Source organism: Toxorhynchites rutilus, chromosome 3 (assembly GCF_029784135.1).
Source record: "Toxorhynchites rutilus septentrionalis strain SRP chromosome 3, ASM2978413v1, whole genome shotgun sequence".
Classification (NCBI taxonomy): Eukaryota; Metazoa; Arthropoda; class Insecta; order Diptera; family Culicidae; genus Toxorhynchites; species Toxorhynchites rutilus.
The window spans coordinates 147,889,955-147,904,512 of NC_073746.1; the positions used below are offsets into that span (position 1 = coordinate 147,889,955).

Genomic DNA, 14,558 nt, shown 5'->3' on the forward strand with positions numbered 1-14,558 from the left:
GTGGTATCTTTATATAACTAATTTATTTTATAATTTGAATAAATACGTATACTGTATTCAAAGACATACACCCACTTACTTGAAAACGCTCGTCAGAGGTATAAACAACCATTCCCGCTGACAGGATGTGTAGATCTCGTTTTCTTATCCAGGAAACCTGTCAGATGAAGAAGAAGAAGGTGAATAAACAATCGGTAAGTGCTGTGGGAAGTAAAATGAATATCTATAAATAACACCATTCCCATGACACATAACCGTTCCCCAAGAATTTCGTCCCACCCCTTCTTCCAGTTCAACGGTTCTCTTAATGAACGCTGTGGAAGTTGTTCATGAAGAGGGTTTGATTGATGTGCTTACCTAGATGTCGTCTTCCGAAAGTGGCACGAAGGTGTTATCTCCCAATAGATTAACCATGTCTTATGAGCATTTCGCCATACGATATCAGTGGAAATGATTAACGATAAAGACGGTTTTAATGAAGCACCCTCTGGAAACTCAAAGTAGCAGTTATGTTTCACGGCGGAAACGAATGACATACTGTCGATAACACCTTTTATCATGATAAGAACATTATAGCTTCAATTGCTCATGTGCGACTTTTTGGAAATGGTGCAAATTAACCTCCAGGGGAAAACCATACAATGAGTTTAATTTGCGTGGTCTCGCTTGCCTCCGAAACCATATCAATCAAACAGCATCAGCAGATTTTCCTTTCAGCAGGATGTTGGAAGGTTGTGCTAGCTCCACTCCGCCATTCATCGATGAAAGATGTCAATCACAGTCGATCATCGATATCACAAACCCATCCGCCTTTATGTTGGATTCGCGTCAGGTATGATGCGTGACTCTTTTGTGAAACATTCATACTATCGATAGCTGACATGGCATTAACCTTGATTTCCATCAGCTTTCTGCAGAATTCTTCGTGGAAACCGGCGATGGAGGGTGAATGATAGGCATTGAGTGACATGCATTGTGCTCTTGGAAATTTTGCCTTGATCTGGCACATCAATTGTTGATTCATTCGTTTAGCGTTTTTTTTTTGGGAAACGATTTCGGCGAAGCAAAGGTCATTCATAAACAAATTTCAAAGCATTAAATGATTAAATTAAGAATCATCCAAAACTAACATTATCATTACAATCTATATCGTGAGTCCGACAGGTCAATAACTCTTTTAAACTCAATTATCAATCGCTTCTATATTTAACAGGTGAATACAAGTTTACTGGTATCCATTCATACTTTACTAGACATCCTCCACACCTTATAGTAGAAAGCAACAAGCTTCAGTGTCGAATTTTCCTCTTGGATGGTTCCTTAAACACTTTAGCAACTATCCGCTTTCGAGCGGAAAATTCCAAGATAAAGTCACTCAACCGAAGGAACACTGATTGTCAACTAGCTGCAGTTATTAATATCTCTGTCAATTTATAATCCTTTGGCAAGACAGTTTCCGCACAAGCGTAACAAACTGGTAGAAACAATTTTTTCCTGTGAAAAATGGCTTGCACCTACCCATTTGTCTCCAATCCGTTCGACGCGGCAATTTATGAATGCCGTCTGACCCACGCGGGTTGTGATGTTCCGCGGCACGTCAAAGTCAAAATACGGATGCGGAGAGAACTTTTTAATGACACTTTGGGTCTCCTGCTGCGCCCTGCCAGCGTCGCCGCTGCTGTTAACACCTGAAAATAAATGCGGATTTCCCACGTTAGCATAAATTCAGAAAATAAATTCATTTTTTTGGCACAAAAATATGATAGAGATAAAAAAATTAAACAGTTGGAAAGATATTATAGTGATATCGAGGTTTTGTGGACATTAGCATATTCATTGATAGGAATCGATTTTTTTTTAGAATAATCGTTGTGAGCGACCCGGGGATTGGAATAAATCGATTGGAATAAATTGGAGTTTAGAAATAACTGTAATTATGATATTCGTTCTAGATATATTTGAACTATTTCCGTACGAAGCCGTTTGTGTTATATTTTCAGATAATAATATAAGTTGTCGCTCTTGAAGTGAAAATTTTATATTTATTTATTTATTTAGAACTTAACCTCTAAGCCTGACTGGAAGATCGAAAAATAATGAATTTTCGTGATTTTTTTCGAATGTTACGAATACAATGAATTATTCGGGTATTTTGGCTATTGTTTAAGATATATTTGAAGATGAATTTTCCATTTTTTTTGAGTGCACGAATAATGATTATTACGCTGTTGACAGCTAGATGCGTCAATGATATCTGACAATCGGTACCTTGCTGGTGGTATCCGTTCTAAAGCAACGGGTTTTTTTTTATCCCATTTATTTATTTATTAGGCTCATTAGCATTTTATCTGTAACAGAGCCGAGTTTTTATCGTGTACATGTACATATGTTAATGTTTCTATAAATTGTAAATTACACAGTAGTAGTAGTAGCCATTTAGGCGTTAGGTTTTCTGTTCCATTACATTATGATAAATTGCACTGCCATTCAGGCGTAAGGGTATTCTATCTGTTCTTCCATTGTTCAGCAGACCGGACAGCGGAGACAGTTGATATTGATCATTGTTGGGTTATTTATAGAACAGCAGTCCGATGTTTCTTGCAGAGCAGAGCAGTTGTATGGATGAATCGATCTTATTTCGACCGTGGATCGATCTCGTGGACGTAGTTATTCTATAACAACACAAAGATTGAACTCACGATCGATCGCTTAGTAAGCGAACGCGTAACCAAGTGGCTACGAAGACCCCCAAAGCAACGGGGTATCGCAGAACGAATTCCAATGGATATTTTAAAACTTTAGGACAATACCTAGAAAGTTACATACGGATTTTTGAAAACTCGAAAGATTGCGGCAATTTCTGTTAAAAATGAGTTAATTTTTATGGAAATTTGCTGTTTAGAAGTTAATAAAAAATCAAAGAAATAGATATCAAAAATTGGCTATGTAACGCTTTAGATAATTCGTTTTTACATGCTGATAAAAATTTTCAGCCAAATCGGTCGAGTAGATCCTGATATATCGATGCCACCAGTAGAAAAAACATGATTTCGAGAAAAAGCGTTTAAAAATTCGTACAGAAATACTATATCTCTTGAGGTAACTTCATACTTTTGGCTTAACTTTCTAACGAAATCGAATATCGGAAAACCCTTCAAGGGCAACATTATCGAAAGCATAAGCTTCCCAAAAATGTAAAAACCAAAATTTTGATTTTTTCGACCTTCCAGACCGGGGTTCCCCCTTAAGCGATTGTGGAACAAACGCGTGGAACCTGTCTTTTTCATTTGAGGAATAGCATATAAGTGTCGCTGTCTGAACCAGATTGCAGCTAATTTTTGATACAGATTACGATAAATTCATCGGAAATTCCCACGTGTCAAACATTTCCAAAAGTATACAGAGGATATCGTTTACTTAAAGCTTAAAAACTTAAAAAGGCTTAAAACTTTAAAGTTCTTCTTCTCTAACCTTAAAAAAGGCCAATTGGATACAATGAAATACAATTCTATCAGATAAGTATGTCCGAAGCAGACTAATTTATCGGAATGAATAAAACTAATGGAACTTAACTTTTTCGTTTTCGATTATGAATATTTCTGGAAATAGTGATCACACAGCAAATTGGACAACTTGAGAAAATTCCATATTTGTATCCCCAAAACCCCTATGAAATTTCATATTGCTACGTTGAACCATTTTTATTAGCAAATTGATCATAGTTTTCAGTAAATTAGAGAAGCACTTCATCGCAAACTGTACCAACAGTACCAAGTGTGTAAGAAATTGTGCAGTGTCGATAAAGAGAGCACATAATTGTCTAAAGAACCCCCGTTACATTCTGCACACTTCGTGCCTCTCTGAGGCAGATTCTAGATTTCTTTTCCCATAATTTTTTTTTTATTTAAATGAAAACCAATTACCGACTCATTTTTCGACATCTTCATATCTGGCAAAGTGCTGCTCTGCAAGTGCATGTCCCATTAAAGCAAAAAGATGATATTCTGACGGGGCCAGATCTGGAGAATACGACGAATGTGATAACATTTCCCAGCTAAGGGATTTCTTGCGTTCCTCATGGTTTTTCCAATAAGAGAATACAATGTAATACTAACCTCGAGCCAACCGCGAGTAATCGGTTACATATTACTAACATAGTCGTAAGGCAAAAATTGTCGAAATATTGAGCTCCCGGCCCCGTTAGACTAACGTCATATGAGCGTCATTTTTTTTTTAAAAAAAAGGAGATAAAAAATATTTTTATTTATCTATTTTTGTTTGACTACCCGTTTTTCCCCTATGTGAAATTAATTTCGAAGAATCTATTAACACCCAATTTTTTTCACGCGTTTTACGTACCTCGTAAAAAATACCGCGTTAATTCGAAAATCCGCGTAAAAAAACCCGAATTGGAAAATCCGCGTAACAGGTCACCTAAAATCAACGTAAGCATCGTGATAGAGTGCGGCACTAATTTCATAAGAGCTATGTTCCGTCATATGTTCTGAGTGAGCATGAAGATGGAATGTGAGCTGAGAGAGATATGATATTACTAATCAATCCCTTCCATTTGATACCCATATTGATGGGATTTTGAAAAAAATATATGGTGCCATTTTGTGGTGCCGGTCATTTTAGTTTTGCATTTTTCATAGATAAATGTGTTCTACTGATCAAGCCCTTTTATTTAATACCCATGTTGATGGGGTTTTGGAAAAACCCGTATTGATGAGGTTTTTAAAAAATAAGCAATCCGTTATTTTGTAGCATCCGCCATCTTGGATTTTCAAGATAATAAAACACGCGGTTTTATAGTGACTGCAGAAATAAAGGTGTGTTTCAAATTTCAGATCAATCGGTGTTAGCCATCCCTAGTTGGCTGCGCAGGCAATTGTTAACCCTATTGTCGTACCAAGTCGTGTTTATGTTCAGTGTTTTTACTTTGACGTATTTCATTGTGTAATATATTGATTCTATTCCGAATTTTGTTTTGTACGAGATTCTAATTAAGTGCCTGTGCTACTGTTATTATAGCCGCAAATATCCAGTGCAAACATTGGCAAGGAAACTCAAGTGGATTATTCTGTGTTTCTATTGTTGTGATACTGCTGTATCTCCACCACGTACAAAATTTTGCACACTAGCGCCAACCACAAGCGAGTACACACTACCGCATTGCATGCAACGTTGCATAGTAGTCAGAATCACACCCAGAAGACAGATTACTAAAATATGCTACCAAATCTTTGGTAAGCCAAACATTAGTAGAATGTACATATTTTCTGTAAATATTTACGACCGTTAGTAAAATAAATGTCAGATGCAATACACATCCCTACCAACGATTGGTATATTTTACTGTGCCTTATCGGTAGCTTTGACAATTGTCATCCCTAGCAACCGCGAAAAACTAACTGTCATTACAATTTTTCCGTGCTGATAACAACAATAAAGGTGAGTTCTTTTGAATAAATTTCAAACATTGCATATTAACGTTTGTTTTATGGCTTATTATTTAATTTCGTTGCTGTATTGTAGGTTTTTGCATATGGTCCACCTAACCGTGCATAGCGCAGAGCGCAGAGAAACCGATTCACAGTGGTGGTACTTTGCGAACCACTAGTGGAGGTGGAGGTATCGTGCTGAGATTAACCGCCGAAGATGGCGATAACTTGGCCGATAAACACCCGCATGATTTGGTGGACCATTCTTTTTCCAAGCTGGTTCAATGTGATAAGTGTCAGCAGTACTTGTGGGGGCTGATACATCAGGGATTGCTATGCGAGCAGTATAATCTCATAGTACATCGGCAGTTCGGGGCGGGAAGGAACTTGAATCGTGCGCAGCGGAAACTGGCAGTCGGACGGTAGAGTTGACCAACCATAGTCAGCAGGTCTTTGGGCTTGGTCTTTGTCAGCAGTTTAACGTGGCCAAGCTGCCGGCGCCGCAGATTGTCATAATACTTTGCAACCTGGAGTCGTAACGAGCGACGCCGCCGGACTACGACGAGGTTAACAAACTGTGTGACTCACTTAACGAAAATTTAATCAACACCGATCTGAGTAGCTACTCACCGGAGTGCGTAGCCACTAAAGAAGTTGCTAAAGAAGTTCTTACGGGAGCTGCCCGATCCGATCATTCCGGTTATGTTTTACGACAAATTCGTCATAGCCTCAGGTAGGATATTCGATACTTGTTTTATATAACTTTTTACTAACTATCCCTGTATCTGTCCACACAGAAATTACCAGTGATGTGGTAGCAGTAGCTTTGCATATCCAGGATCCGCCAATTTACAACAACATGACGCTCAAGTACATCATGATCAATCTGATACGAATATGCCGAATTCAGTATCAGCGGGGACTGAAAGAGGAGACGATAATACTGATATAAGTGTGGTGCCATATACTAATGCGATCCCTTGGGAGAAAATTGTGTAAGTATACTTGTCAGCATTGCCTGACTGACACATGTTAAGGCGTTTGTTTATTTTTTTCAGTCAAGTCGTGTATAACACGGAAAACCACATGCGAATAATGGAACTGTTGTTCTATAAGCTGGACTGGAACTACCAGAATTTCTGGTTCATCTGGTTCATCCACTGTTTTACCAGCAGCATAGGCTGCTTCAAAAAGCCTGCTATCACATCCCCGGCATCTGTGATACAAGCGCCCTTGGTTGGGGTGTATAATAATGCCGGTAGCAATAGTAGTAACGGAACAGTGGTTGCTGAAAATCGGGGGACATCGTTGATACGAGCAGTTGGTGATACAAACCCACCAGCTGACCTGACGGACCAAATCGACTGATTCCTACCTCCAGTTACAATTTGATTTGTATATGAATAAATATTTATCATTTTTATTGATTACATGAATAAAAACAGGAAGTGGGTTATATCTATGGTTTAACCGCAAGGGTGACGTAGGACTATCGTTGATTTAGAGATCATTTGTATGAAGTTGAATCTGAATTCATTCTGAATGAATGAATATTTGGAGAACTTCGAAAACGAGAGCGTTATGTTGGAGGCACAAGGTTTTACGCATCCAATATTGGATACGGAAATATCCTACTGATGGGGAAGAATAATCTTCTGAAGCTATCCTGTTGATTGCGATTGATTGAAAAATCACAAAACCTAATGTATTTGGTCACAGTGTTACATCGATAGAAAACATTAAAATAAACTCTTTCACATGAATATATTTTGAAAATTCCTAAAGGAACTGGCAGATTATTTTCAGTAACGATTAGATATTTCCACATTTTCCTCGATACTGGAAGCCCACCAGTGGTTAATGCCAACTCGATAACCACCTGTTAATAGCACTTGATTGAAACATATTTGGTCACAGTGTTACATGGATAGAAAACATTCAATTAAACTCTTTCACATGAATATATTTTGAAAATTCCCAAAGGAACTGGCAGATTATTTTCCAGCAATGATTAGATCTTTCCGGAACTTTCTCGATGCTGAATGGCATCCTAACGGAAAGAGTTCTGCGCGTGTATGTGTCGATCCTTCGCCGTCCACCTCCTCCAGCACGTTAGGCAACGATGTTGTCTTGTCGATGTCCTCACGAAAAATGAATGTGTCTCACCACCAGAATATCGCTTAAGTATGCTTTTTGTGTGTGATTGAATCGAGAGAAGGTGTGGTTTACGATGGCAATTTGGAAGGCAAACTAGAGGGGAATGAACTCTCTGAGCTCGGAACTTTCGGCGACTGAGCAATAATCGATTGCGGGCGCATACAATATTGGATATGGAAATATCCTACTGATGGGAAAGAATAATCTTCTGAAGCTATCCTGTTAATTGCGATTGATTGAAAAACCACAAAACCAAATGTATTTGGTCACAGTGTTACATGGATAGAAAACATTCAATTAAAGTCTTTCACATGAATATATTTTGAAAATTCCCAAAGGAACTGGCAGATTATTTTCAGTAACGATTAGATATTTCCACATTTTCCTCGATACTGGAAGCCTACCAGTGGTTAATGCCAACTCGATAACCACCTGTTAATAGCACTTGATTGAAACATATTTGGTCACAGTGTTACATGGATAGAAAACATTCAATTAAACTCTTTCACATGCATATATTTTGAAAATTCCCAGAGGAACTGGCAGATTATTTTCAGTAACGATTAGTTATTTCCACATTTTCCTCGATACTGGAAGCCCACCAGTGGTTAATGCCAACTCGATAACCACCTGTTAATAGCCGCGCGTGTATGTGTGTGTAGCGATGTCTTCCCAGGGAACCGTTTGTGGCATCACTCTCGTCCTGATAGATTCCCTTCTGGCCTAGGGTGCACAAACAGGCTCATGGTGACACCGTTCATCCGCGCTTTCATGATAAATAAAGAGCTTCACCGCAACAGCGACAACATGCTCCAATCGCTGTTCAATTAGAACTGAGTGGATTTCCGAGCGCCGCTCGCTTATATACCGATTGGTGATTTCAATAGCCTGTTTTGAAAGCAATTTTAAGACTATTGAAACAAGTTTTTGGATCAGAAAGTAACAAGTATATAACGCGTAGACATTTTATCTTTCGAATGAAGTGTTTATCATACCATTTCGTTCAGTTGTTTAGGAGCTATTAACACTCAAAATCTCGGTCTCCGGCGTAACGCTTTCGTTTTCGAAACTTTGATTTTACACCCCGGTATAGAAATGAAAGACGTAGTCCTACGTCAAAAAAAGTTTGTTTTCATTAGAATTGAAAAGAAAATATTACGATTCTATACCTGATCAAAATACCATTGAACAGACTTTGGACTGACAAATGACCTCTTGTTAAACAGATTACATATATGTTTAGGGTATATGTTAAACCAACGTTGAATCGACCGCTTATAGTGGGTCATACTGGCCGGTTTGACATTCGTTCACCATTGTTATTGTGTAATATGTACGAATAATTCGTATTGCAAAAATTTACTAATCATTGGTAATATGTTTTGGGTCAGTGCAGAAAAACAGCAAAGATCCGATTCTCCGAACAGAGTCTTGAATAAATCAGATTCAATTCAAAGTATCGATATCGAATTTAATATACAGAATTGTGCTTTCACATCACGATGTCCTCTGTTTGTCACGCCTGCACCACCGATGCTATCGATGAACAAGTAATTTGTCAGGGATTTTGCAATGCAGTTTTCCATCCGAAATGCAGCGGTGTCAATACCCAAAATATGGGTGAAATGTGAAAAGCAAGCAACTGTTCTGGATGTGTCAATCTTGCTCAAATCTCATGAGGGACATGCGTCTGCGAAGATCCGTTCATTCTGCGTACGAAACAGGTCAGGAAGATTTGCTGGGAAAGCACAATAAAATCGTATATGGCCCAAACAACGGAAGTACGCAGATGAAAATTAACAAGGTTGGAACAGGTAGTTCTGTATCTCCCACACTAGGCGTCTCAACTGTACCAACTAACAACAAAAAGTTTTGGCTGTACGTGTTAAGGATTTCTCGGAATGTTTCAGCCGAACAAGTTGCTGCCCTCGCAAAACAACGCCTAGACAACGACAACATCGAAGTTGTAAGACTTGTTGCCAAAGGACGTGATCTTAGCACGCTTAGAACTAAAAAAGAAAGCGCTCTGCACCTCGACGGGGCCTAAAAGGATTCTGTTCCGTGAGTTCTCGGATAACCGGATAAATGGAAATTTTTGGGAACCGCAAAAAACCCCGAACCAGCAATCACTTCGTACTACAAACGACGCAGCATTAGAACACACTATATCACCGATGCAGGTCACTGTGAGAGAATGATGACTGGATCAACTTCACCGGGATGCACGCCTGACAGCTTTATGGAAGCCCCAAACCACCTCATCTCAGTCGAGCCAATTATGCCAGCAATCAACAGTCATCCTGGTCCTGAGTTTGAGTATGGCAATGGGGTCTTCCAAAACGTCATTTCAGGCAAGTATTCAAATGTTTGGAACACTTCTCGCCCAGTAATGTCCGTCGTTACTCCGTATACTCCAGTCGAATTTCATTCTAAAGATGAGACTATTGGAATGGCCCACGTACATCAACTACCACGATCGAACATTATGCCGCTGTCGGGATGCACGCCTGCTAGTCTTATGGAAGCTCCAAACCGCCTCATCTCAGTCGAGCCATTTCTACCGGTGTACACCAGTCATCCCGACCCTGAGATCGAGGAAAGTGTTGGGGTCTTCCAAAACGTCCCCGCAGGCAAGCATACACATGTTTGGAGCACTTCTCCCTCAGTAATGTCGATCGCTTCCAGCCGACGTATTCCGGCCGAAATTCAGTTAGATGATGAAGCTATTCACGTGGAGGTGACCGAAAAGATGCAACTGTCCGTGTACTACCAAAACGTCAGAGGCCTGCGTACAAAAATCGCTCAACTGCGCTTGCTGTTATTCAACTGCGATTATGACGTACTTGTTTTCACCGAAACATGGCTCAAGACCGACATCGATAGCAGTGAAATCTCATCCGATTACGCTTTCTTCCGCTGTGATCGTGATGATCTTACCAGTCGTCACTCGCGGGGTGGTGAGGTTCTAATTGCTGTCAAATTGCTGAGTTGGAATATAAAGTCATTCTTTCTGCAACGCATGAAAACTATTTGCATAGAATTCCGACTACCGTCAAACAGGATCCTTCTCGCTTCTGGGATTACATCAAGCACCCGAAAGCTGGCAAGAACATCCCTGGCTCTGTAAACTTGGATGGAATGACATCTCGCCCAAATTCGGAAGCAGCCAATCTTTTCGCTACTTTCTTTGAGAGCGTGTTCAGTAAGGCGTCACCCGTTCAACGACAAAACTGCTTTGAGTATGTTACTCCGCACAACATTCATCTTCCACGCATCCAGTTTTCACAAGATGATGTTCGAAAAGCTCTCGAAGACATCGATTCGAAGAAAGGTCCCGGAACAGATAATCTGACTCCTGTGCTGTTGAAGAACTGTGCCGCTTCACTCTCGATGCCTATCGCTGCAATTCAATTTTTAACCGCTCACTTCAAGACAAAGTATTCCCACTGGCATGGAAAATGGCATAGTACCGATTCATAAATTGCCGTGGTGTTCCAATACTATGTAGCCTAAGTAAAGTGTTCGAAAAACTGATTCACGCAGTTTTGTACAGAGTTGTTTCGCCGATGATCTCTAACAGCTAACACGGTTTCATGAAACGACGTTCTACAACAACAAATCTTATGTGTTATGTGTCAGCAATATCACGACTGTTAGAATCTAAGCAGCAAGTTGACTCGGTCACTTAGGATTTCTGAATTGGGTTACTGAATGGCTGCACTCTTATTTATCAGCCCGCAAGGCTTTCGTCGTGGTGAACTCCGTGCGCTCTAGGACATTCAACATTCCATCTGGTGTGCCTCAAGGGAGTGTCCTGGGCCCACTGATATTCATCATGTATATCAACGACCTGTATGAGTTGCTTTCGTCATTTCGGAAGAAACCCCCCTCCGGAGATTGATACCACTCGTAACAATCGGTCAACAGGAAGGGGGTAAATTTATTTAGCGATTTTGTTGTCACATTTAATTTCTAAGCCAGGTGATTTACTGATACACTGATTTAAACTATTTTTTGTTTTAAAGACTGAATTCGATGCCCCTATTAATTTAGGATGCGTGAAATTGCCGTTTAGTATCTCCTACAATGTCGTCAGTTAATTTAACGTCTACGTATACCAGTCGATGGTAAGGCAAAATATTTACCATTTCTTTCGATACCGTCGTAAAATAACTTTAGGGAGAAACGTGGATGTTCAACATTATTTAAATTAAAAAATCAGTTGAGGGCAGGACAAACTTTGGTGGGTATTTCCTCGTATTTAGATTCCAGTGTTTGTGTCTTTTAATAGAGCCCCCACAGACTGAAGACTTTTTATTGGAAGACTAGCTGACCCGGCAAACTTCGTCCCGCCCAAAGTTAGTTTTTTGTTATCAATACCTTCAAACATTCACGTTTTCTTATTATGAGCAAGTTCATGGGTCCAATCGCAGAACTGTTCAATGATTGATCTTCTATTCGACCCCGTTGAATTTACCTGTTACTATAAAATTCTTAGTATATCTAGCAAAACTCAACATTATAATATCAGATTATTTTCAGACATAATTCTCGTTCAAGATTGTTGAACCACTTGCAATTAACATGTTTCTCCGTTACATGGAATAAATGTTTGATACAGAAAATATGATAGAATAAAGACAGCCCTAAATCGGACAATTCCTTCCTCGAGTTCTGCTCATATCAACACATCCGGCGATCCGTTTTCTGGTATAGATAGAAGAAGATATAGGAGTGCGTTTCATCACATTGAAATCCATTTCCAGTTACGAATAAAGATCAATTTCGCTAGCGCAAACATCAAATGGACTAACAGCACTTGTCACTATGTAATTGTAGGACATATGGGAATTTAATTTTCCCTTTTTCCTTCAGAGTTTTCCAAAAATTTTCAATTGTCATGTTTGGTTGGAATATTTTTGGTTGAAATATGTGTAATATTTTTATGGAACCCCCTCTCCATTCCAGAGGAGAGAGGGGTGTCATACCATTATAGAAACATTTCTCAAACCCAAAACCCTCACATCCCAAATTGTGTTCGATTAGTTCTCGAGTTATGCAGAAGTTAGAGAGCTGGAGGAGTGTCTAACCACCATAGAAATATTTATTGCATCCTAAAACCTCCACATGCCAAATTTGGTTTCGTTTGCTTGATTAATTCTCGAGTAATTCAGAAATTTGTGTTTCATTTGTATGACAGCAACCGTTTCATTTGTATGACAGTAATCTTTCCGAAAAACACAATATTGTTTGATCCCAGTATATCGAAAAACAACATCAAGTTCATTTGTCCCATGTTGATATTCTAGGCATAACAGTCTCACCATGAATTTTTAAAAACGTAATCAAGCTTGATTGATTCAGTGAAGGGATCTCATCACATTTTATTAAACAATAGTATAGTGCTTATAAAGAACCCGGTGTATTGCTGAATTGAAATACTTAAAGCTTTTGGTAGACAAATATGCGAGAAATCTTTGATTGCGTTTTTCGCAGTTGCTGGTTTTGGAACATGGGACAACTATGCGTAGAACGGCAGTATGCATCTGTGTACATTACACCGGTCAGTATCGGTCAATAAAAAGTTTGATGGGCTTCCCGATTGTCTTCAAACTAAGGCAACTCGACTGTTTAGTTGGCTCGTTGTGTGCAATAATAGCCCAAACAAACTATCACCCGATAAAAAGTCTGCAGTTTGCGGAGGATCTTAGACTTATGTAATTGAACATCCATTCAACAACTAGTTCCGATTTGGCAAATTGGCAAATTGCTTATAATGAATTTTTCCACATTCCTCGTCAGTATACGCTCGTAAGTTGGCAGCGCATGTGAAGTAGTGATGAGTTCGGTCGTTGGTTACACACGATTATCCCTAAGGTCTCGACGAGTGCATGGTTCAAGGGATTGAATGTAGGTCGTGATTTCATTCGCGTGATATCTCGGCTTATGTCCAATCACTACAACCTAAACGCGCATCTCTATCGCATTGGGCTCGCAGCAAACAATCTTTGTGATTGTGGCGATGGCTACCACGACATCGAGCATGTTGTCTGGTCGTGTATCCGGTTCCATGCTGCTCGCTCTCAGCTCTCTAGAGCACTGAGAGCACAAGGCAGACAATCGGATATCCCCGTCCGGGATATCTTAGGTAGCCGTGATCCTGATCTTCTGCTTCATCTATACCTGTTCCTCAGAAACGCCGATGTCAACGTTTAATGATGTTTCCTTCGTTGTGTCCCCGTTTCATATCCCTCCTATCCGATCGATAAACTTTTACTTAGTCGCGGCAATACATACACACACTCTTTACAGATGCACGGGCCGAAGGTTGTGCAGTCCACTGATGATTCAACAAGAGCCAAAGGTTGTACCGCTCATGACAACTCTACACGAGCTGATGATTGCGCCGGCATTTCGAAGGCAGAAATGGACTTTAAGGCGAAGTAACGCATTCCTATGTATTCTATCTATATAAATGAAAACGGAAGGCCAAATGTGTTACTGAGCGCAAAGCCTGATGAAGGAATGGTACGATTTGAGCCGTCTTCATTGTATTGTATTAGTTTCTGTCCATAGATTAATGTTATGGTTAGAAAAAGTTTTGAAATTTTTGATAATTTTTGCTTCGAGAGAAAGTTCGAAAAGAATATTATTCTCATATGTTCCACAATGACATTTGTAGTTAGTCCAATTGGATTTAGCGTTTGCGGAATTATGCTTCGTGTTTCGTTAGCATGAAGCGAAAATGATGGAAAATAAAAATTATGAATGAAAATTTTCTTTTCTGTATCAAACATGTATGCCATGTAACGGAGAAACACGTTATTTGCAAATGAATCAAGAATCTTGAGTGAAAATTGTGTCTGAAAATAATTTTATATTAGAATGGCGAGTTTTGGTAGAAGTAATAGGAAATTTATAGTAAATGAAAATTGTAGAAAGTCAAATGGAAACTGT

General features: G+C 39.4%; 1 protein-coding gene across 1 annotated transcript in view; it reads right to left on the minus strand.

The window, feature by feature from the left end:
* LOC129777046 (zwei Ig domain protein zig-8-like) overlaps positions 1 to 14,558 on the minus strand; it is an 82,527-nt gene that overhangs the window by 16,632 nt on the left and 51,337 nt on the right. Inside the window, exons 3-4 of the mRNA XM_055783097.1 lie at positions 1,519 to 1,688; positions 80 to 157 (exon numbers count right to left, since the gene is read on the minus strand). Coding sequence (XP_055639072.1) covers positions 80 to 157; positions 1,519 to 1,688 — 248 coding nt within the window. The remainder of the gene's footprint in view (positions 1 to 79; positions 158 to 1,518; positions 1,689 to 14,558) is intronic.